We start from the raw sequence: 24,250 nt of genomic DNA on the forward strand, positions 1-24,250 counted from the left end.
GATCTGAAACTCACCTCCAGCCATGTGGTTTATCCATAGCCCCTCAAGGAAGAGCTTTGCATAAAGGAAGACCCTCCCGGGCTGACGCCCCACCCTGGGTTGTGAGGCCCCACTCAGCCTGCCAGGGCTGCGGGGTCATGGTTGAATAAGCACACAAACAGGGGACTCAAATTGCAGCTGTGGCAGGCAGCTTGGCTGAGGGAAGATAATTTCATTAGGTTCTAGGCTCTTGCTCTAATGCTCTGTGGCGATGTCTCTGTGGCCTTGCAGGCTGGCTGTGCGTGCACTCCTGTGTCTACTGGATAATTTTCTTGTCTTTGTACAGTCAGAATGGTGGATAAGGCTGTGCATGTCCATCTTTATTGGAGCCAGGAAGAGTGGGTGAAATGCAAGAGTCTGATTTCTGCCCTGATCAAACCATGGGAAAGTTAATTAAGGCTGTGACTCACCAGACCATCTTGATGAAATTAAGCAGTCCAGCCAAGCATCCGCCTATTTTAGTGGCAGGAAGTCAAATGGTTGGCTCTATTGGTGACTCCATAGGCGTGTATTTAAGTAACAATGACAGTAATAATATCCAGCATTTATGGGAGCTTTACATCCAGCATCTTTGGAAGTCCACCCAATGAGATGCAGATAAGGAGACTGAGGCTCAGAGAGGTGGCATCGTGTACTGAAGGTAACACAGCCAGGAAATCGTGGAGCAGAGATTAAATCCTAGTCTGATGGTAAAGCCTGTTCTCCTTCTCCCACCTCAGACTGGTTCCCTTTTAGGCGCCTGCATCCCAGGCTCTGAACAGCCAAAACTAAACTGCTATGTCATCTGTATCCTGAACCCTTGCTAGCCCTTCATTTTCTTAATAACAAATTTAACTTTTCATCATGGCAGCAGTAAATAAGCTTCATGACCTCACTGCTCCAAACCCGTTTGCCTCCATTGGGACAAATTTGTAGCTACAATCATTGCCTGTGGAAACAGCAAGGCTTTGCAACAACATCTTAATTTCCTGAGTTTCACTTCGTACAAAATGACCCTGGTGAGACTTGTGAGGGTTTTCTTGTTTGGATCGTTTTTCCCAAGTGCTGATGATTGACAAGTTCATGGATGAAAGCTCCACATCCCAGGCCAGAGGAAGGCCTAGGTGTATTGAGCAAGTGTCAGAAAGAAGAGGCTCGATCTGGTCTGGCTGTGTGAGGCTAGGAAGTCCTTTCACCTTGCCACAGTCAGATGGGGATTAATGACATCTTCGTCAAACCACTGTTGTTATTTTGGACTTAAACTAAAGCAATGCACGCAAAGCCCAGCTCCTGGCTTGTAGGGATACTCAATGAATATTAGTTCCTTCTCCTCTATATTCTCAAATCCCTCCATTGTGGTAGGTGGTGGCCTGTACTTATTTGGAGATTTTTTGTGGACGCATGTTTCAGACCCATTTAACCCCCTGCCCTGCCCTGTAAAGTAACTGGCCACAGGAGCCCATGGTGCCAGCTGGGAGCCAGCTCCCGGCTCAGCCCCGACAAGTCACACTCCTGGCCTCACCCTGGGCCTTGTTGAACAGACTGGGGTGATTGCTGGCTAACTGACCCCGGGCCAATCACTTTCTGGAAACTTATTTCCTCTAAAATAGGGATGAAAAGCCCAACCAGACAGCGTTGTTGAAAGGCTTAATACAAGTAACAAAAGCACCATCCCCAATTTAAAAACTGGGAAATTCCGTGTAATTTCATGATCTCTACCTTTCTTGAAAAATCAGATCGGCCATGTTAGAATCTCGTTCCCATCCTTGACAGTGATTGTCTGGAGCTGTGCAGCTGCTGTCCGCTGTCAATAGGGCAGTTTCCCTCTAGGTCCTGCGCATGCCACACCAGCCTCTTCACTCGGTGGTGGTGTGTGCCTGCTCCCTGCTTGCACAGAGAAGGTCACCAGGCCAGGCTGGCTCCTTTCCTCTCAACAGGTCAGTGAGATCCAGGTAAACAGGTTTCCATCTATGACGCACTTGCTTTTGCTTTGTCACCTTATAAAGGCACAACCTTGTGAGTTAAGGCCTCAGCTTCTCCATCCTGTAAGAGGTTCACTGTCAAAGGTCTTAATATTCTCTGGCCCATGTTGAATGATGGCTTGAACTTTTAAAATGAAAAACATTTCGGGAGCCCAGAGATTTATCTCCTACATCGGCAGGGCCCTCGGACCCTCGCTCTTCTTCCTAACGATTACACCGCAGCACATTAATTTGGGAAATGAATTACTGCTTTGGAATATTCCAGTTTGAACTGTGCTTTTTCTCTTTCAAGGATTCCACAAGTATTAATGAGTTTCTGGCTCTACACCCAGGAATCACAGTTCTGCACCCCTCCTTCTTCCCACGGGGAGCTTTCCTCTCTGGGTTCTGAAAGAGACTCCTGAATTATTGCTCATATACAGTTTGAGGCCACAGATGTTTCATTTTCCTTTTACTTTCAAAAGGCAATTTACTTAGATTCATTGAGGCCCTAGAGAATGGGCTTCTTTAATGGGTTTTTGGGGGGCTTCCTTGGGGAGCTGACCAAACATTATGATAATGCAATCTTTTTGGTTTGAGGATGCAGAGAACCCGTGTATTCCACGCTGCAACAATCATACAGCCACTCCAGAGGCTGTGGAGTAAGTAGAAGGTACACATGGCCTTTGGGGTCACACCTGAATTCAAATCTTGGCTACTCCATTCATTAACCGAGTTTCCTTATAGGCAGGTAACTTAACTACTCTGGGTTTCATTTTCTTCATGTATAAAACAGGAAAAATGACAGGATCTACCTTATAGAGTTGGTTTTAAAAATTACTAGTAAGAAATGAGGCTGAGCATGGTGGCTCATGCTTATAATCCCAGCACTTTGGGAGGCTGAGGTAGGAGGGTTACTTGAAGCCAAGAGCTTGAGAACAACCTGGGAAACATAGTGAGACTCCATCTCTACAAAAAATAATAAAAAAATTAGCTGGGCATAGTGGTACATACCTGTGGTCCAAGCTACTTGGGAGGCTGAGGTGGGAGGATCGCTTGAGCCTGGGAGGTTGAGGCTGCAGTGACCCGAGATCGCACCACTGCACTCCAGACTGGGTAACAGAGGGAGACCCTGTCTCAAAAAAAAAAAATGTTAATAAGAAATGAAGTTAAAATACCTACATCATGTTTAGTAAATTCTAGTATGCATCTTAAGCCTTTCCAATGAAATCATCTTGGATATGAGAGCACAGCCCACAGACAAAGCCAACTCCTTCTTTAGGGACTGACCCCCATTGAGGGATTAGACAGAACAATGGGCAGTAAACAGGCCTTCCACAGATGTTACCTCCCAAACCTGTCTTGCCATTTTAGGATTGTCATTTCTTTTTTTTTTTTTTTTTTTTTTGAGATGGAGTCTCGCTCTGTCGCCCAGGCTGGAGTGCAGTGGCACGATCTCCGCTTACTGCAAGCTCTGTTGCCTCCTGGGTTCACGCCATTCTCCTGCCTCAGCCTCCCTAGAAGCTGGGACTACAGGCGCCCGCCACCACGCCCGGCTAATTTTTTTATATTTTTAGTAGAGACGGGGTTTCACCGTGTTCGCCAGGATGGTCTCGATCTCCTGACCTCGTGATCCACCCACCTCGGCCTCCCAAAGTGCTGGGATTACAGGCGTGAGCCACCGCGCCCGGCCAGGATTGTCATTTCTATCCAAGAGAGGATCTTTACAGGAATTGTTCTGATATATTGACTTAGATGCCATTTACCCAACACACACTGTTTCAGACTGAAGCCAGACAGGTGAGCTCCGTGATCTTGTTCCACCTTTCAGTGTTTTGGGGTGGGAGAGAGTATTCTAATTCCCATTTCGTGAGTGAAGAAACTGAGGTAGAGATGTCACAAATCTTGCTCAAAGTCACACAGGTGTCACGTAGTGGGAGAAGCTGCAGACGGAGAGTCCGTCTGCCCCCAGAAGCTACACTGGCTCCAGACCAGCTCTGGCCAGTAGCAAAGGCTGTCTTCAGTGTCATTCCAGTATTCCACAACACCCCGAGGAAACGATTTCTTTTCTTCTGATTAGGCCAAATAGAGCAACAGAAACCTCGTGGTCACCCTGGTTATCTCCTATTCTCAGATATGTGCATGAGTCTGATAAATCCAAAACAGGAGAATGAATTCATTCATATTGAATAAATGCAGTCTGTTTGGCATGAAAAAAACTCATTTGAAACATGGGAACTACGGGACAGGGAGAGGGAACAAGACTTTAGGTCCTAAGGCGTGTTCCTTCTCCCAGATCCTTGGTCTCTGGGCACCTGCTCTATGCCAGGCGCTGGGCTTGGCATTTCCACACAAAGATTTCATTTCCTCCTTACATCGGTGCTTCAAGGTGGCTATTAGGATTCTCATTTCCAGATGAGACAGCTGAGCCCAGGAAATGTAATAAGAGACCCAGAAAGTGATGGGTGGGAATCTAAGTTTGGGTGTTTCTGGCTTCAGGCCAAAGCTGAGGTCAAGACCTGTTTTTCTCTTTATCAGGACAGAACAGATGGATGCAAAGGTGAAGTCACAGTGAAACATACTTCCTAATCTGGGAACATGGGAGCTTCTAGGTATTATTTAAAGGTGAAATTGGTGAGCCCCTTGAAGGGGCCGAGTGGACGTGGGGTCAGTCATGACCCCATCTGCAGAGTGATACTGACAGGGATCAGAAAAGGGCTTTGGGTGCTGGAATCCCACCACTCTTGCCTTCTAAGGCTCACTGACGAGGAGGTCTATCTATAAGGACAAGCCCCAAATGACAAAGAACTGCTGTATTCACCTGGCAAGCATCCCTAACCCCAAGGGGCAGCACCTCCGATAAGCAAAGCTGGGGCTGAGGCTCAGGAAAGGGCCCTCAATGAATTTGCAGATTCCTGTCCTATTGTGCCCACCCTCACCCCAAAGAGGGGTCTCATCCTGCAGTGCAAGGAGGCAGTCCAAAGTGTACGCCGCCACCAGAGGGAAACCCAGGAGGTGGAAGGTAGGAGAGAGTGTATCTTTTTTCCTGTGTTTAGTGTCAGGCTCATCGAAAGATAGCTGGGGTCAGGATGCCACAGGAAGGAGAGGAAAAGGGTCTTATTCTGCCTGCACAGAGGAGCCTGGCCCAAAAAAGGATACCCCAGGCTTCTCTATGCAGGAAGAATAAGACTCTTACCCTCATCCTGACCCATGAGGGAAGAAGGAAAGGAAGAGATTTTGGGGATTTTGTTGTTAGCATGTTTGAGACAGTTCTTGCTTGATTTCTTGCCCAGGCTGGAGTGAACGACTCACTGTAGTCTTAAACTCCCTGGGCTCAAGTGATCCTCCCAGCTCAGCCTCCTGAGTAGCTGGGACTACAGGCGTGCACCACCACCCCCAGCGAATTTTTACTTTTTCCTTTTTTGTAGAAATGGGATTTTGCTATGTTGCCCAGGCTGGTCTTGAACTTCTGGCCCCAAGTAATACTCCTGCCTCGACCTCCCAAAGTGCTGGGATTATAGGCACGAACCACCACACTCAGCCAGGAAGAGATGTCAGTGGGGCCTGGGCTCTGGGAGGCAGGAAGAGAAAGGCTAAGGGCTGGAACCTGGTGCCTGCCTTTTAAGGCACAGGTCCCTGGTAAAGCATAGCTAGTTGTGAGTTCAACTCTGAAAAGTAAGATACGGAATGCCTTCTCCTGCCTTCACATTGAGCACAGGGGCATCTCCCCAAGACCATGTGCATGTCCAGTGATTCACCAGGAGGACTCACAGCGCTCAGCATATGGCTGTATGCATCTCTTACAGCAAAGGGATACACAGCAAAATCAGCAAAAGAACAAAAAAGAGCGTGAGGCAACGTTGAGGGGAAACCAGGCACCTTCCAAGCATCCTCTCCCAGTGGAATCGTGGAGAATGCGCTTCACTCCCGCAGCAGTTTCAGAGGCGCGTGGGAAATGTCCGCCAGGAAAGCTGGTTAGAGACTGTCTCCAGGGTTTTCACTGGGGGCTGGTCACATGGGCACTCTTCGCTCAACACCCACCCAAGTTTCAGACTCCAGGTGTTCAACAGAAGCCATGTTGTAAGTACAGGTGAGGCAGGGTGAGCCACTCCTATCAGTTCTGGGGGTGGTGGGAACACTCTTAAAATCCAGCTTCCCAGACACCAGCCAAGGGGCCAGTCTTGCCTGCAGACCTTTCCAAGGGTACCAATCTCAGGCTGACTACGTGAACTAAAAACGCCCTCCAAGACTCCTCTTAGGTAGAGGGTGTCTGTGTGTATTTGTTTAGGGCAGCAGGGTGGGGAGGTAGAAGACAAGGTAGAGATTCCTTCCTCCTCATGGACAAAGTAGCAAATTGAGCACAGGGGCAGAAGTGCCATCTTCCCCAACGTGGCTGACTTATGTCCAGAGGAGATGCTGGGTATGCTAGACTCTGGTATTAGCAGGCATTATTCTTATCCTTGCAAGAATTACAGGGAGACATGGAATAGTTTATCTGGCAGGGAAGCCCCCACTGGCATGCCTAGCAGTGCCACACATTGAAATTTGGAGATGATTTTTAATTTTCCAAACCAACTTTGCTGATCTGATTCTTTCTTTTCTTCTTCCTTTCCCTTCTTTTTTTTTTTTTTTTTTTTTCTTTTCATCAACTTTTCTGCCAAGAAAGGGGATTGAGGAATGGAAGTAGCTTAATGGAACAAGCTATTTGGGCTGCCGGGCTCATGTCTCCATGGAGATGGTAATGCAGGCTGTGTCTAGACAGAGGGTTGGCGGGGATGCAGCGAGACAGTTGTGCGCCTCTGACTGGAGCCGGGATCTGCACGGATGGCCCTCTGGGCTGAGGGGGAGGGTCTGGCTCTGCTCTCAAGAGGGGCCTGTCTCTTGGAATTGGCTGGAGCAAATAGATGTGAGTTCTTCCGAGTTCACCTGTGTGCCCTTTGTGCAGGCCCAGGCCAAGAGCTGGGTAGGCGGCCACTGAGGCATAGGCCCTACTCTTGAGGAGCTCATGGACTGCTGGGGCAAGCTGACGTGTCACATGGCCGTGATAGCACATGTGATGTGTGGCTGCAACTGGAGCTGATGGCCTTGGGAACCTGGGGGGACCTTGCTCACGGGGGAAGTCTGGGAAGGCTTCCTGCTGTGTGTGTGGAGCACCGTCTAAGTGGGAGGCCGTGGAAGGCATGCCAGTAGCAGACAGCCTAGAACTTCCAGGAACTAGGACTGTTGTGTCTGTGTGTGTGTGTGTGTGTGTGTGTGTGTGTGTGTGTGTGTCTGGGGCAGGAACAACTGGTGAAGTGGGACCGGTAAGCAGGGGCCAGATGATGGAAATGGCACAGTGCCAAGGAAATAATACGTGTTTTGAATCCAGGCAAACCTGGCTTCTAGGTCTTGCTTCACTACTAATGGGCTGGATAATCCATTATTTAATCCACAATTTACCCAACATCTCCAGTCAGTTTTGCCATCTGAAAACCAGGAATATCAACAGTCCTTGCTTTATGGAGTCCTGGGTAGGACTTAGTGAGATGATACTTGTCAAGCGCTGAGTAGCTGACGATTTAAGGATGTGAGTTTTTTGCCCTCCTGTATTCAGAAGCCAGACAAAGGATTTTGAACATTGTCTTACTCCAATGACAATCTCCAGGCTACTTGCATTCAAACCTCCTGTATTTGTGTGGAAAATGCTGATTTCTGGGTATTATGGCAGAACAAGGAGATCAGAATCTATGTGTACTCAGGAGTCTGCATCTTACCAGTCTCCTTAGATGGTTCTGATGCTTAGTCAAGTCATAGACCTGCTGTGCCAGGAGATGGGAAGTCAGGGGAGGGCTTTCAGCCCCAGCATGCAGTGTTCAGAAGAGTAGTTGAAGAAGATAGCTTTGGTGGCCTACAGGGAGAATGGTTAGGATCGGGGAGACAGGAAGGGTCAGAGAGGAAATGATCCATGTGAAAGGTGCTTTTCTGCCCCATTAACATGAATCATCAGCAAAACCCTTAAAGGGTGAGGCCCTCGGGCCCTGGGGAAGCTCAAACACAGAGGGTATGGCCCTGCCCTTGAGGGGCTGTCGGTTGGGGAGGACAGATCACAGATGTAATACAGTGTAATACCCAGGCAACACAGAGTAATACTCATTGGCTTCGTACTGAGGAGATAGCCGAACCAAATTCATAAATGATGCACAATTATAAAAATAACAACAATGACAACAAGAAGCATTAATTTGTCACTTTAGCATTTACGTGGCACTCTTTCCTTTTGCATTAGTCATCTTGATTATACCTCATCACAGTTTTTTGTACATTAGCGTACTGATTTAGAGCCATCGTATAGGTGGTGAGGTCAAGGCCTGTCTTGATTCTGAGGTGGCCCAGACTCGGCACGTGAGGATGCTGTATGTGATTATACAAAGCTGGGGGGGTCACAGTGTGTAAAATGGAGTGGAACAGAAGGAATCAAGATTTAAGCTGGGATCCATGTCGATGGGAACAGGAAGCAAGCCTGTAAAAGCATGTGGGGGATTGATGGCAGGATTATGATAGGTGTTTTTCCTTTTGGATTTTCAATATTGTTCTTATAATAATGGTGCATTTATTAAAAATATATTTTTAATAAAATGAACGGTAATGTCATTGTAGGTTTATAGGCAGTCTAACATATGGTTAGCCAGCTGGGCTTCTGAGTGAGACAGGTCTGAGTTCTAATCCTCACCCTGCCCCTCACATGTGTAAAGTCTTTCCATCTATGTCTGATACAACATTGTACCGTGGGCGCATTGATAGCAGCTACTCCATGGAGTTGCCACGGCATGAAGTATTGTAATGCATGTGTGCGTTCTGCGTATGCTAATCAACTAAAGGCATTCCCGGGAAAGGCTGAGCATCTATTAGGATAGGCTAGGCCTATCCTGAGGGCTTTTATGCACTACCACACCCTGCCATCCAACAGCTATTGTGAGGCAGCCGTCAGTGTCACCTACCTTTCAGGGAAGTAAGCTGAGGATTCCAAAGGGTAAGCAACTTTCCCAGGTTCACTGGTGAGCAGGTGGCGAGCTGGGCTTTCAGTCTAGACCTTCTGGCTTTGAAGGCTCTGCTTCATTCACTACTTGGTACTAGGGGAAGCATTAGGAAAACCCAGGTGTCATCTGGGCAGAATTTACTGAGATTGCAACCCCTTTGAACTTTCTGCTCAAGCCCCATTGTCAGGATCTTTGGGGCTCAGCCAGGAACAATTCTGTCTCTGGAGGTGCCAGCTGCCACATACAGAAGGCAAATGTCTGTTTGGCCGCTCTGTTTTTATTTCCCCACAAAGTTTAATTTCCCTGATGTGAGTGGTTCTGTTACTTTGAGGTTTCCAGGGTTTGCATTCTTCATAAAAAAGACTGGTTTATTGTGCACTGTGATGCCAAGATGTGGCAGTACCTGAGTGTTAATGAAGTTCATGTTTCCTGACATAATGAGGGTCCTAGATCAGCATCCTGGCTTGACAGTGGAAGGGTTTCTGGTTTTCTCCACTGTCTTCCTAATTCCTGAGGTTTCTACCTGGGTGGTGACATATCTTCCTAGAATAAGTTTACAGTATGCATTGTGCATGGTTTCCTGCTTCATTGCACTGTTACAAGCAAATGTAGCTGCAGGACAGGAAAATATGTATCACAATGCCAGTTAAGGTATGGTGAGGGTTGAGGGCTTTAGAATGAGGTACTCCAGAGTTCTAAGCGGCTATCCTCCTTCAGTAACCATGTTACCTCAGACAAGTTACTAAACTTCCCTGTGCTTCAGTTTCTACAGCTGTAAAATGCAGGTAATAATTCAGCTTCCAGGGCTACCATGAGGTTTAAAGGAGATCATACATAAAAATCACTTGCCAAATGCCTTGCTCATTACTGAATAGCCAATACGTGATTGACTGTTATTATCAAGTAAGCCCATAGGCTGGGCCAATAATGCCAGGCAATTTATAGGCACATCTCATTTAATCTTCACAGCAATCCTATGGGGTGGGATTGATTTTTTTGGTTCCCATTTAACAGATGAAGAAAAAGGGGCTCAGCGAGATGAAGCATCTTACCCAAGGTCACACAGCTCATCAGAAGCAGAAGCGAGATTGACCCCTGTCACGATGTGGCCATAGTTACTGCAGAGAACTGCCTAAATATTTTCCAGAATTCAGGGTCCAACTCTCCCAGCTGTCAGAAAGAAGCCTCTCATCTTTGAGGGGCACAGTAGGCAGACAAAGAGGCCACTTCAGGATCAACTAAGAATTCTTCCAGTATCAGACAAACTATACTTCAGATGACCGTATGCAGTGATTTCATCCAACTGGATTCTTCTCTTCCCTTCAGTCACCCTGCCAAGCTATAGAACAGTTAAGACGGGTCCTGAAAACTCACTGTAGCCAGTGCTTTGTACCAAAAATGAGGATAAGGTATGGGCTAGGGAATGAATTACCATCTCCCCTATCCCATGCCCGGTCATGAGTTGGAAGTTGGGAATAAGATTTGGTCCCTGTCCACATGACACACACAACGAACAATGATTCAGTGGGCTGAGTGCTAAGTGGTAGATAGATGCAGAAAGTGTAGTGAGAGCACAACTAGGCAAAGGAAGGCTTATCGGAGGAGGTGGTGTGGCGAGTTGGGCTTTGAAGCATGACTAGGAGTTCACCAAGGGGAGAGTGGCTGAAAAGATATGCAAGAGCAGTTCATATGGCAGTCTTCCTGAGTGGCTGGAGCTTTTGAAGTCCATGCTGAGGAGCATGGCAGACAATATGGGGGAACAGAGGAGCCCACATTTGTAGCACGTATACCAGGCACTGCGGAGGGGCGGGGGGCACTGTATTCATTTCCTGGAGCTGCCAAAACAAATGACCATAAACTGTGTGGCTGAATGCAACAGAAACTTGTTCTCTCACAGCTCAGGATGTCAGACGTCCACAGCTGAGGTGTTGGCAGGGCCACATTTCCTCCGAAGTCTCCAGGAAAGAATCTCTCCTTGCCTCTTCTGGCTTGTGGTGAGCGCAGGTGTTCCCAGGCTTGTGGATGCGTCACTCAAATCCCACCTCCTGTTTCATGTGGCTTCTCTTCTCTCTGTGGGTCTGTCTCCCTCTGCATGTCTCTAATAAGGGCACTGCTGGAATTCAGGGCCTACCTGCACAATCCAGGATGATTTCATCTCAAGATTCTTAACTTAATTACATCTGCAAAGACCCCTTTTCCAAATAAGATCACGTTGACAGGTTCTGGAGATTCGGACATGGGCATATATTTCGGGGGCCACCACTCAACCCTCTGTCAGGTCCCGCATGCATTATCCCATGTAACCCTCAGTGCTCTGACAGTCTGGTGGTGTTATGATTCTCCTTTGACAGAAAAGGAAACTCACTCGAAAGATTAAAGGTAGACTTTACGCAAGCAGGGACTCCCCTGTCCTCTTTGTATGCCCAATGTGTGCAATTATCTCTGACACACTGTTGGTGCCCAGTTAATAATTAGTGAATAAAATATCTCAGCCCAAGCTCTATGAGGAGCATGGCATAGGCTAAGAGCCCAGGCCATGCTACATAGAATTAGATGCCTGGCTGGATTACTTAATGAGCTGTGTGACCTTGAGAAAATTATGCAACCTCTCTGTGCCTTAGTCTTCTCATCTGAAAAATGAAGATACAATAGCACCTACCTCATAAGGCTGTCGTAAGGTTTGCAAGAGCAAATCCGTGTACAGTGCCAAGAACAGTGCCTGGCACAATCGGTGCCTAGTAAATGGAAGTGGGAAGTATTACCCCAGACTGTGTCCTGAGAGGGGCAGCAGACAGGTGAGGTTAATTACAGTGCCCTAGGAGAAGTGTCTTGAAGAGCTGTGATCAGACAGGGTAGGCTCAACATTGCCTGAGGACTTTTGGGGAAGACTTTGGGGAGGAGATAGTTGAGCTGCGTCTAGGGTGAGCAGGGACTTGACAGGTTGGGGAGTGGGAACTGGCATTCTAGGCAGAGACCAGCAGCTGCAAGATGATGGGGGTGGGGAACACTGGGGTGCCTGGAGCTTGGAGGGCCAGGGTTGGGACTGAAAGGGGAGTGGAGGTTAAATCCAGAAGGGCCTTTTCTGCTCTGCCAAGGAGATGAACCCTCATCCTGTAGGTGTGGCAACTCATTCATCAGGGAGGCAATGTGACCAAGTTGGCTTGTTGGAGAGTCTAGTCCTAGAGGCTGGAGGCCAAGGAGCAGCATGGAGGCTGCTGCACCCAGGGGAGAGGTGACGGTGGTCTGGCCAGGGGGCTTATGATGAATACGGGGGCAGGGGAGATAAATAAGCTATGTCAGAGGCAGAAGCTGGCAGAGCTGGTGTCTGACTGGGCATGGCTCTGGGGGAGAGGTGGAGGCAGGGGTCGCTGCAGAGTCAGGCCCCAGATGCAGTGGGCAGTGCTGCCTTCTGCCACAGCTGAGGCTGGTCATGGGCATGGCAAAGTCAAGGTGCCCATGAGACACCTTGGTGCCTTTTCTGGACTTACCTCTTACCGACTGGGGAACCTTGGGCAAGTCACTTCACCTCTCAGAGCCTCACTTTCTCCATCAGCAAAATGGGGATAATAATTCTACTTCATATGATTGTGATGATAGCATACACTGTGTCCCCAATAACTCTTAGCCTCTGTTATTTTGATTACAACTCCTGCCACTGGGATTAGATGGAGGGAGGGTCATGGGGCAGCGGTCGCTGTGACTGTAGTCCCGGCACATCTTTGCCGGAGTCGCCAACTCCGTGCTCTATTTTGAGTTCTTCCTCTCTTCTCTCTTGGATCTCACAAGCCTGAAGAAGAATCGTGGGTGCGTCTTCGTGGGTGCCAACCCAAACCCTGATTCTCCTCAAGGTTAAGGTGCTTTTGTTGGGCACATGTGTCAGGTGGCGGGGTTGAGGAGAGGGAAGACAACAGGAGACACACAGGTGCTTCCGTGTACCACTCCGTCTGCACACGGCATGGTTTGGGCCAGGTTGCATGGCTGTCTGCTCGTGGATGTCTGGGGGGAGGCTGTGTGTGTGTATGTGTGTATGTCTGTGTGTGTGTGTCTTTCTCAGTGTGTGTGTCTCTGTATGTGTATAACTATGTGTGGTGTCTCTGTGTCTCTGTATGTGTAACTGTGTGTGTGTCTCTGTGTGTAACTGTGTGTGTGTCTCTGTGTTTGTCTCTGTGTGTGTGTCTCTGTGTGTGTGTTTCTCTCTCAGTGTGTGTGTGTGTCTGTGTGTGTAACTGTGTGTGTGTCTCTGTGTTTGTCTCTGTGTGTGTGTTTCTCTCTCAGTGTGTGTGTGTGTGTGTGTCTCTGTGTGTAACTGTGTCTCTTTGTGTGTGTTTGTCTCTGTGTGTGTGTGTCTCTGTGTCTGTGTGTCTGTGTCTGTGTTTCTGTGTGTGTGTCTGTGTATCTGTGTGTGTACCTTTCTCTCTCAGTGTGTGTGTCTCTGTGTGTGTGTCTCTCTGTGTGTGTCTGTGTGTGTATGTCTGTGTGTCTGTCTCTCTCTGTCTCTCTGGTCTTAATTCAACTCAACTCTGCAGGTCAGGAAATGTGTCTGATCCCCACTTTGTATGAGTCACTGTGCTGGGCACAGAGAAAAGGGTGTGACTCGCTTGCTGCCCGAGGCCTTCCCAGTAGAAGGTGGCTGGGAGGCGTGAGGGGTGATGGGGATGCAGTGTGCTCCTGTGGAGGAGGAGCTGAAGCAGGCCCCAGCTACAGAGCAGGGACAGATTGGGGTTCAGGGCTGGAGCTGAACGCTGAGGAGATGTTCTCCTTGCTGAGGAAGGGCACATGGGGGCTCCAGGCCTGGCCCAAGGCCCAGAGAAGCAACTGCAGGAACTCTCAGGGTGCCGGGGCTGGAGGGGACAGTGTGACCCAGTGGGGAGAGGTACATGGGACTGGAGGGTGGCTGGGGGGGTGCAGGCTGAGCGGAGGTGTTACCCCGACAGCACCAAGGCTGCCTCTGTGGGGAGCTACTGTCTTGGGCAGGACAAGGGTGATGTTGGCCTCCAAAACCCTACAGGGCTGACCCCTGCCTTCCTTCCAGCCTCACCTCAGTGCTCTCTCCTCCTTGTCCCCTCTGTCACAACCAGACTGCTCCTTCCAGGCCCTCTGGAACCTGGAGCTCCTGTTCCTTGTAGGATCTCTGGACAGCCTGGAATGTTCTGGCCTGGGGTTGCCTGGAGCCCAGTCCCCTCTCGCTTCCAGGACCACCCCATCAAAGAGCAACCTTCGTGTGCTCTGTTCAGACCACATTCAGTGCTTGGTTTGTGGTTATTTCTTTGGTGATTTGCTCATTGAATGTCTGACTCTCCCGCCTGTGAACTCCTTGAGGCCATGACTGTGCACAGCATCCAGCTCACAGTAGGCCCTTTAATAGACTCGCACTGAGTGGACGACGAGTGGCTGAGTGAGTGGATGAGGGGAGACGGGTGCAGAGAGAGTGTGTTCCGTGGTGAGGATTGTGCCTCTAATGAAACCCTCCAATCTAGCACAGGAGAACTAGCGAGCTGTTTATTGCGAGGCTCAGGTTGTTACATTCAAGAGCTGAAACCAAGGGCTTTAGAACGTCTCTGAGGATGGAGGTTATAGAAACCGAGTCAATAAATATTGATGCGGAGTCCGGCTTTCATGTTGAGGTGCTTTGTGGGGAAGTGGGAGTTTCCCTCCCCAGCCCTCTTCGGCTCGCCCGGCATGGCGGGAGCTTTGTTGCAGGGATCAGGCACGTGGGGCCCCTGAATTTCACAAATCCACCAGAAAGGGAGGCCGGGGGCAGTAGGATGCCTCGCAGAACTGAAACCTGCCTGTAGGAAATCTCGCCCTGGAACGAAATGAGGACTCCCCAGCTCCTGCCCCACCCCAGCAATCACTGGCAACTCCGTCATCCAGAATCCAGAAAGCCCACCTGTGAAACTCGCCGGCCTGAGCCGACCCTTCCTCCTCTTGTCTCGCAGTGCTGTGCTCACCTCCTACGACATCTTAGGCCATTGACTCCACCTCACTGCCCTGTCTGGCCTCAGCACCTGAGACACGCCCTACTACATCAGCCTTCCCACTGGCCTCCTTGCCTTCAGCCATCCCCCTGCAAACAGGCCTTCTGTTGCCCCAGAGACATTGCTCCAAAACAATTCTGACCCTGTCACTTCCCTGCTTAGAACCGTCACTGGCTCTCTGTTGTCCTTAAGATCAAGCCCAAGTGTAATCTGTTCTTTGCCCTCTGCCCAGGCCCCCAGGCTTCCCCATCACTCACACCCTTGGGCCAGTCATGCCAAGGCCTATGATGCTTCCAGAACAGCCCATGTGCTTTCCATGTTCTGTCCATGGCTGATGCCATTTCCTCTGCTCAGAGCCTTCTTCTCCCCGATCCTAATGTTCTTCCATGAAGTCACTTCTGATGTCACATCCCCCAGGAGGACGTCCCTGATGCCCCCACCCCCAGGTTGGTTAGGTCCAGCAGCCCCCTGTGCTGATGGCCTGTCATGGTGTCACCTCTGTGTTGCAAGTGTCTGCGCCCATCAGTCTATCTCTCCCTCCCCCTATAGACTGTGAGGCCCCAAGAGACAGCCTGTGCCTGATTCACCACAGCGTGCTGTGTGACCTCACCAGACTCTTAGGGAATGATTGGCCTTTAGTTGCAGAAGTTACGAAAATTCAGGACAGGGAGGCAAATTCTCCTTCAGCTAAAACAGCCTCCATTCAGCCTAATTCTGGGGTCGTGGAACATGTGGTGCGGGCTGGCGGAAGTGAATCCCACGGGCTGGGCTGTACCCGTGGCAACCAGTCAGCATTAGGCCCTTGACTCTGATAGTCACGGAGGACACCCGGCAAGTGTCAGCACACAGGACTGCTTGCATGTGGGGACCACCTGGGGGCCTCAAAACATGCCGAGGCCTGGACTGCACCCCCAGAGACTCTGGCGTAATTGGTTTGAGGTGGGGCTAGAGCACCAGGATCATTTGAAACGTTTGAATCCCAGGGGATTCTAACATGTGCAGCTGCTGAGAACCACTCACAGGTAGTCCTACTAGAGCAGCGCTGCTCTTCCTGGTTACACATGCTAATTACCTGGAGAGCCTTGTCCTGGACCCATGGAATCAGAACCCATGGGGGTGGTGACAACCTAGGCATCAGCATTTCTGAGCTCCTCAGCTGCTTCTAATGTGAAGCAGGGTTTGAAACCACTACCTCACAGGGACCTCCCTCCCTCCCTTGTCTTTTTCCAGAAGCATTTGCTGGAGGCCTGCTCTGTGCTCGGGCTCTCTAGCCCTGGTGGCGCTTTGGTGAATCAGCCCCTGCAGTTCCTATTTGGGATTTCTTAACTCAGGGGGCGTTAGCAGTTGGAGCAGCCCACCCTGTAAAGGGAACCTGTCCCACAGGCGGGCTTGCTGGGTCCTGCACCAGCTCCTAGTGCCCCTTTACTAACCCGCTGCTGACCAGGGGCCGCATCCAGCCCTGGCTGGGCATGTCCATACCTGTGTTGGGAGGTCTTGCCCGGCTCCTGAGTCTCCCAAGAGGCCTGGGACTCTGCCTAGGCAAGATTTGGGGTTGCACGTGGTCATTGGGATGGGAACCTTTCCAGCAGCTCCCTCAGACTCTGCATCGTCAGGCTGGAGGCAATGGCAGGCTGGGGCTGAGGCTCTGAACTCCCTCCCGCGCACACATGAGCTCTGCAGCTGCACTGTAGTCTTTGGATGAGCCTGCGGCTATAGGCAACTCTCTTGGCTGGGCCCAGGTGTGTTCTCTTTGCGGGGACGGGATGCCAGCAGGATTTTAATGTCCCTTTAACAGAAAGGGTCACCACTTAGGAAATTGGCTCCCTGTCCCCAGGGCAGAGCTGCAGGTGCCAGGCTGCTGCCTAAACTCTGGGCATTTATCTTAAAAAACTAAGAGAAAACTCATGTAACATAAACGTAACGACTTTAAAGTGAGCAGTGCAGTGGCATTTAGTGCATTCATAATGTTGTGCAACCATCACCTCTGTCTAGTTTCAAAACGTTTTCATTACCCCAAAAGGAAACCCTATACCCCTTATCAGTCATTCCCCATCCCCCCAGACCCCCTAGTCCTAGCAGGCTCCAGTCTGCACCTGCTTCTGTGCATTTCCCCGTTCTGGGTAGCTCATCAGATGGAATCACATGACATGTGGCCATTGGCATCTGGGTTCTTTGGCTCAGCATCAGGTTTGGAAGGGCCGTCTGCATCTGCAGCTGGTCCTTCTTTCCCTTTCATGGCCGAATAACATTCCGCTGCATGGATAGACCACAATTTGTTTATTCATTCATCAGCGGATGGAAATTTGGGCTCTTTCTACCTTTCGGCTATTGGGAAATCTGGGCATTTAAAATTTTTTTATATCTCTACTCCATGTAGACTTGATCATGTGTTCCTGGGTCCTCAGCGTTTGTGGGTCGTGGTTTTGGGTGGCCCCCTTTCCTGTACTATTCAAATAGGAGGTTCCTAGGGTGCGTGTGTGTCTTCAGGGTATCTCTTGCTTTAAGTCCAACTTCTCTTGATTTCTCCATCTCGGCTCCACCTCTTGCCTGTGTGATAACTGGACTGATCTCTGCACCATCTCGCCCCATACTGTTATCACTGCAATCCAAGGCAGGAGGCTGATAAGCATGCAACGGCCTTCAACTGCTGGCTTGGGGTAATGGAGAGAATGGACAGTACATTGTGTCAACCGTAGCTTAAAAACAGTACTCTCCTAAAACTTCATACACATACTCATTAGGAATTGCTCATGGATGGTGTCTGCCCATGAGATTTGGACAGAATCCTCCCCACATCCATCTTCCTCTTTTCCTTTTCAAATTCCTGCTGTCCAGTATTTAAAACTGCCAACAAACAACTTTATATTTTTGGAGCAAGGTAGACTCCTGTCTCCTTCTTTCCTTATAAACATGCCCTGGGGTGGAAAAGACATGGCATGGACACTCCCAAAGTTATTTTTATTCTTTTCCTGAATCAAAAAGAACCTTTCTTCCGTGAGAAGAATCCTGCCATATTTCTGGGCCAACTGACTGAAAGGGACACCGGCTTTAAAAAATAACACACACACAAATTCTGCTTGTAATATTAGATGCTGCAGCATTGTGGGGGCATCCCTGCCCCCGTGTACATAGGTGGTGGGATGGGGTCAGTGCAAGCCTAGAGATGCCTCTGACGTTAACCAGTGACTGGTTTCAGATGAATCCTGATGGTGCCCCCACTTAGTTTGGTGTTGTATTATTTTTTTAAAGGTTGCTTTCAGATAGTGGGTAGGGACTGGGTTTATGCTCTGAATGAGCTGGAGACCACTGCATGCTTTCGAGCAAAAAAGGGCCATGCTTTTATTTATTTATTTATTTATTTAGATGGAGTCTCACTCTGTCGCCCAGGCTGGAGTGCAGTGGCGCCATCTCAGCTCACTACAGCCTCCACCTTCCAGGTTCAAGCAGTTCTCCTTCCTCAGCCTCCCCAGTAGCTGAGATCACAGGTGCCTGCCATCACCCCTGGCTTTTTTTTTTTTTTTTTTTTTGTATTTTTAGTAGAGATGGGGTTTCGCCATGTTGGGCAAGCTGGTCACGAACTCCTGACCTCAAGTGATCTTCCCACCTCGGCCTCCCAAAGTGCTGAGATTACAGGTGTGAGCCACTGTACCTGGCCCCTGCTTTGTTTTAGATTTTTTAAGGCTCTGTCTGGTTGCTGTGTGCTGAATGCACCCTCGAGGACAGGGAAGTCACTGCTAGTTAGAAGGCTGTTAGATGCCGCAGATGAGATGATGATCGCTTCCACCCGGTTGGACGTGATTGAGGTGGTGAGAAGTGGTCAGGTTATGGGTGTCTTTGAAGGCAGAAATGATAGTTTCTTCTGGTAGATTGGATGTGCTGTGTGAGAAAAAGGGAGTCAAGGATGACTTCAGGATATTTGGCCTGAGTGGCTGCAAATGTGAAATTGACATATTCTGAGATGAAGAAGAATGCAGGTGGAGCAGGTTTGGGTTGGGAGGAGAGCGGGAATTTGGTTTGGGAATGTGTTGAAAGTGTGTTAGATGTCCAAGTAAAGGTGAAAGAAGCAGTTGATGTCCAAGGTTGGAATGCACCAGTGGTGGCATGGGGTAGGGATGGAAAGCAGGAAGCACTGAAAGTGATGGCTTGTTGATCAACCCCCCTACGTCCCACATAGTTATCAGGAAAAGTAAAATGAGGGGGAAATCACATGTTAAATCAGAAAGGAGCGGTTGGGCACAGTGGTTTATGCCTGTAATCCCAGTACTTTGGGAGGCGGAGGCAGGCGGATCACCTGAGATCAGGAGTTCAAGACCAGCCTGGCCAACATGGTGAAACCCTGTCTCTACTAAAAAATATAAAAATTAGCCGGGTGTGTTGGTGGGTGCCTGTTATCCCAGTTACTTGGAAGCCTGAGGCAGAGAGAAGCGCTTGAACCCGGGAGGCGAAGGTTGCAGTGAGCTGAGATGGCGCCATTGCACTCCAGCTCTCCAGCCTGGGTGACAGAGTGAGACTCCATCTCACAACAACAAACAAACAAACAAACAAAACAAAGCAAAACAAAACAAAACAAAACCAGAGCTTCAGAGATTATCCTGAAGAAGGGGTAAACAGGCCCAAAGAGCACAGGTGATTTGCCTAAGACTGCAAGTTACTAACAAAGCCAAGACAGAGCGAGTTCCTTGGACCTGTCCCCCTTTCTAGCACACCATGCTGCCTGCCAGTCCTAGGCTCTGAAGGCTGCATGCAGATACTGAAGGTGGGCAGACTGAGGCTGGATGACTCTCAATTTTGTGTTCCTCCAGGTCACCATCCTTGTCAGCCTGGCCCTAGCTTTCCTTGCGTGCATCGTGTTCCTGGTGGTTTACAAAGCCTTCACCTATGACCACAGCTGCCCAGAGGGATTCGTCTATAAGGTAAGAGGTGGTTGGGTAGCCCCAGGTCACTTTCAAGTTCAGTAAGAGAGTTAATCAATGTCTTCTCTTCACTGGTGTCCAAATTCTGAGTATGACAACCTCCCTACTGACTGTTTAAAATGGAATATATGTTTGGCAAGGAGTTTCCAAGTTTTCCTGAGGGACTCAGTCTCCAGTAGGCAGTAGAGTTCCTCCCCCAAGAGGGTGCTCTCCAGGGTCAGGAGATGGTCCAGCTTCTACGGCACATCAGCAGTGAGGGAAGCAGCTCACTACCTCTTGACATGGACTGTTCCATTTTGGAAAAGCTCGGCTTGGTGTGGGCCTTCTTGGCTCAATGGCTGTTTGCTTACCCTTGCAGTGGCCCTCCAGAGGCGTGAAGGCAGGGCTGGTGCCTCTGAGGTTCTTTGAAGCTCTGTCTCCAAGTCTCCCCTTGACCCACACTCTGATTAAACTCCTCTGAGAGAACGGAACCTGCTGCATGACCTCCGGGAGTCTCCTTGCCCCTCTGAACCTCATTTTCTCCCCTGAAAAATGGGGGCTGATAATGCCTGCTCCCAGGATTTTTGGGAGACCTTAAGGAGAGAATTTAAGTAAAATCAGTTAACAAAGGGCCTATTAGATAATGCGCTCTCAACAAATGTTAGTTGCAGTAAAGACAGAGTCTGTTTCAGAGCGAACACAGCTGATGCTATTAATATTTATAATTACCATTTGCTGAGTATCTCTAATACATCAGAACCTTTGCTGGATGTTTCCTTAAACATTATCTCAATTGGGCTGTACAACCATTCTGAGAAATACGGTTTCTTTGACTCCCATTTCACACATGAGGAGTTAAACGTAGAGAGTGTTTAGTTAAGAGGGTTTTCCAAGACATCACAGTAATTATGTTTTGATGTGGGGAGATCAAATAGGAAGTGTGCCAGCCTGAAAATGTGTATCCTTCGGTTCTGCACTGCCTGGATTACACTCTAATCTGACCGCCTCTAGCTGGTTGACTCACCTATCACCTGGTTGCCTCTCTGGGCCATTGCTCACAGCCAATGACTGTTTATTTCCTCCATTATATACTTACATCTCTTTTCTCTTATATCAAAAGTCTTGGCTCCTAACAACGTTCATGTAATGATGTATTTGCCTTATCCTACAATATATATAGAACAGTCACAAAATAGCACCAATATTACTACTAAGAGATAATGAACCGGGAGACTCCTGAACGAACTTGGAGGTTTCTCTGCAGCTCCACGTGTCCTTAGAATACACTCCACCGGGGGTGTAATCTGACCTCCTAAACTTCCATGGAGGGGGTTCAGATCTGGCTTCCTAGACTACACTCCAAGTGGTCAGAAACTGAGGTTCTGAGAGCATCCTGACCAACATGGAGAAACCCCATCTCTACTAAAAATACAAAATTAGCCAGGCGTGGTGGCACATGCCTGTAATCCCAGCTACTTGGGAGGCTGAGGTGGGAGAATCACTTTAACTTGGGAGGTAGAGGTTGCAGTAAGTTGAGGTCACGCCATTGCACTCCAGCCTGGGGGACAGAGCAAGACTCTGTCTCAAAAAAAAAGAAGCTGAGGTTCAGGAAGACTCAAAACAATGGGAACAGTAGGGGACAGTTGAATAAAATGTGACACATCCACACAGCAAACGTCACTACAACTGGGAAAATAAGGAAGGAAAGCCTACATACATGGACAGAGAACGCTCTTTTAGATAGTAAGGATGAATGATGGAAGGAAGGTCCTGCCTGTGTGTGGGCAAAGGGGAGGTGAGCGCTGCTTGCTTATTGTTTTGGAAAGAAATTCAGGAAGGATAAATTTTAAAAATTAATAAAAATGGTTCATCAGGAGGAAGGGATGGACACAAGGCTTCTTCGGATCTATCTTCTTAAATATTTGTCCTTGAAATATGTAAATGTTTGACATATTTAAAAATAAATAAATGAGAAAAAGCAAGAGGTTCGTTGTTTAAAGAACCTAGCTCTATATCAAGTTAAGGACATAAACGTGCAAAGAAAATAAATATTTCAACCGGTTGTAGCTGACAGCATGTTCACCTCCCACCCTTGGTGGAGTGTATTCTAAGGACACATGGAGCTGCAGGGAAACCTCCAAGTTTGTCCAGTAGTCCCCAGGTTCATTACCTCATAGTAGTAATATAAGTGCTGTTTTGTGACTGTTCTATATTTATTGTAGGATAATGCAAATACATCATTACATGAATGTTGTTAGGAACCAAGACTTTTTTAAATTTTAATTTTAATTTTTTATTTTTTTTGAGATGGAATTTCGCTTTGTCACCCAGGCTAGAGTGCAGTGGCACCATCTCAGCTCACTGCAACCTCTGCCTCCTGGGTTCAAGTGATTCTCCTGCCTCAGCCTCCTGAGTAGCTGGGATTGTAGGCATGCGCCACTATGCCCAGCTAATTTTTGTATTTTTAGTAGTGGTGGGGTTTCACTCTGTTGGTCAGGCTGGTCTTGAACTCCTGACCTCGTGATGTGCCCACCTTGGCCTCCCAAAGTGCTGGAATTACAGGCGTGAGCCACCGCACTCGGCAAGACTTTTGATATAAGAGAAAGGAGATGCAAGTGTAAAATGGAGGAAATAAATAGTCATTGGCCATGAACAACAGCCCAGAGAGGCAACCAGAGGATAGGTGAATCAGCCAGCTAGAGGGAATCTGTGGGGTTCCCTGGAGCATCCACTAGAGCCGGACAGTCAGTGCGCAGAGAAGGCTGGCCTTGAATCAGTGTCAGTATCAGGTTCGGGTGGTCTGGCTTCTTCTAAGTGGAGCTTTGGTATTTGTGCTGGCGCTGGTGTTGGGAAGGCTGCTGCATGCCAGGCCAGGTCGGGAGCTGTCACCTGCCCTCTGGCCGACAGCCCAGTGCAGCTGCGCCCTAGTCAGGGTGGCTGTGTTGCTAGGCAGGCTGGAAGCAGTTTGCTGAATGACCCCTCACTCTGTCTCTTTCTTCCCCAGCACAAACGCTGTATCCCAGCCTCCCTGGATGCGTACTACTCTTCCCAGGACCCCAATTCCAGAAGCCGCTTCTACACAGTCATCAGCCACTACAGTGTGGCCAAGCAGAGCACTGCCCGGGCCATCGGGCCGTGGCTGTCGGCAGCCGCTGTCATCCATGAGCCCAAGCCGCCCAAGACCCAGGGCCACTAGAGGCCTGCCCCAGCCGGAATGGGGGGCGGGGTGGAGAGGAGGACCCCCATTGGCTAAGCCAAGCTCCAGTTACAAGACAACACTGTACTCCTGGGATATGGGGGCGGGGGCGGGGCGGGGCGGGGCAGGGCAGGGTGGGGGGAGGAGCGCACCGAAAACATGGTGTGTGCTGGAGTTGTCTGAACCGATATTTCTTTTCGTTCCTTGGTATTGTTGATTCGTCCCCGAGTCAGGCTCATGTACAAAGGCATGTTTCGTGTTGATTGTTCCCATGTAAGATATTTTTAAAGCCACTGCTTATTCTTTGTTAGGAAAATGTAACAGCAGAAAAGGAAAGAAACAACGTGAACAAAAAACATTAAACTGGCTCCATCTGAAGACGTTGAAGGGCAGTGATGAGCACAGACTCTGTGGGCTTCTTAGATAAGAAAACGTAGCTTCAGTGGGGGGGGGGTTCAGGGGTGCAGAATATGTGAGTGACACAGACTGGGACTCTTCGGTTAGCCTGTGTGCAGGGTAGGAACGCAGGAAATGAGGAATGGCCAAGCTGGAGAGAAGAACTGATTTTGGCATTACTAAGCCCAGAATGCACATAACCCATAGTGAAATGTACTGTCCTCTGGTGCATTTTGCAAGATGAGCACAAACTTTCTGGGCCTCCATACTAGGACCTGGGCAGACCCACATGACCTGGGCTCTGAATGTTCACCCTGCGGCGGTGGGTTCTGCATCAGCAAATGCTGAGGAGTGGGCAGAGTTTCTTTGTCTTTTGCTTGCATTTTCTAGATCCACACCTGGATACTGCCCATGTTGATGAGACAGCAGCGGGGAGAGAGGGAGGGAAGGAAGACAGCCAGGAAGAGATCTGAAGATCAGGGCCGCCACAATGCCAAATCATTTCTAAAGGAAGCTGAAAAATGGGACTGTCTTTTGCCCACTTCGTTGTGTTAAAAGGGGACATTTGTCCAAACTCCCCAACTGAGTTCTAGAAGCTCCTGACAAGGAGGCAGCCTCCAGCCTTGACCAGGCCTCCCAGTTCCCTGGAACCGTATCAGGCATTCCCCTGCCTCTCATAAACATTTCAGGGAGGCCAGTTCTGCAGGGTGTCAGCTCCAGGACCCACAGGGCCAGAACCGGCTGGGAGAGTTGGTTATTTGAGATGTGGTACTGCTTCCTCACGAGTCTCCGA

The 24,250-nt window shown here is 49.1% G+C and overlaps 1 protein-coding gene across 4 annotated transcripts in view; it reads left to right on the forward strand.

Annotated features, from left to right (window-relative positions):
- Positions 1–23,848, forward strand: part of NSG2 (neuronal vesicle trafficking associated 2) — a 62,555-nt gene extending 38,707 nt beyond the window's left edge. For all 4 annotated transcript variants that reach the window (XM_025387421.1, XM_025387423.1, XM_025387422.1 and 1 more), the window contains exons 4-5: positions 19,776–19,886; positions 22,870–23,848. In XM_025387421.1, coding sequence (XP_025243206.1) covers positions 19,776–19,886; positions 22,870–23,061 — 303 coding nt within the window. In that variant the 3' untranslated portion in view covers positions 23,062–23,848. The remainder of the gene's footprint in view (positions 1–19,775; positions 19,887–22,869) is intronic.
- Positions 23,849–24,250: the final 402 nt, after the last annotated feature.

The sequence above is a fragment of the Theropithecus gelada genome, chromosome 6, assembly GCF_003255815.1.
Source record: "Theropithecus gelada isolate Dixy chromosome 6, Tgel_1.0, whole genome shotgun sequence".
Taxonomy (NCBI): domain Eukaryota; kingdom Metazoa; phylum Chordata; class Mammalia; order Primates; family Cercopithecidae; genus Theropithecus; species Theropithecus gelada.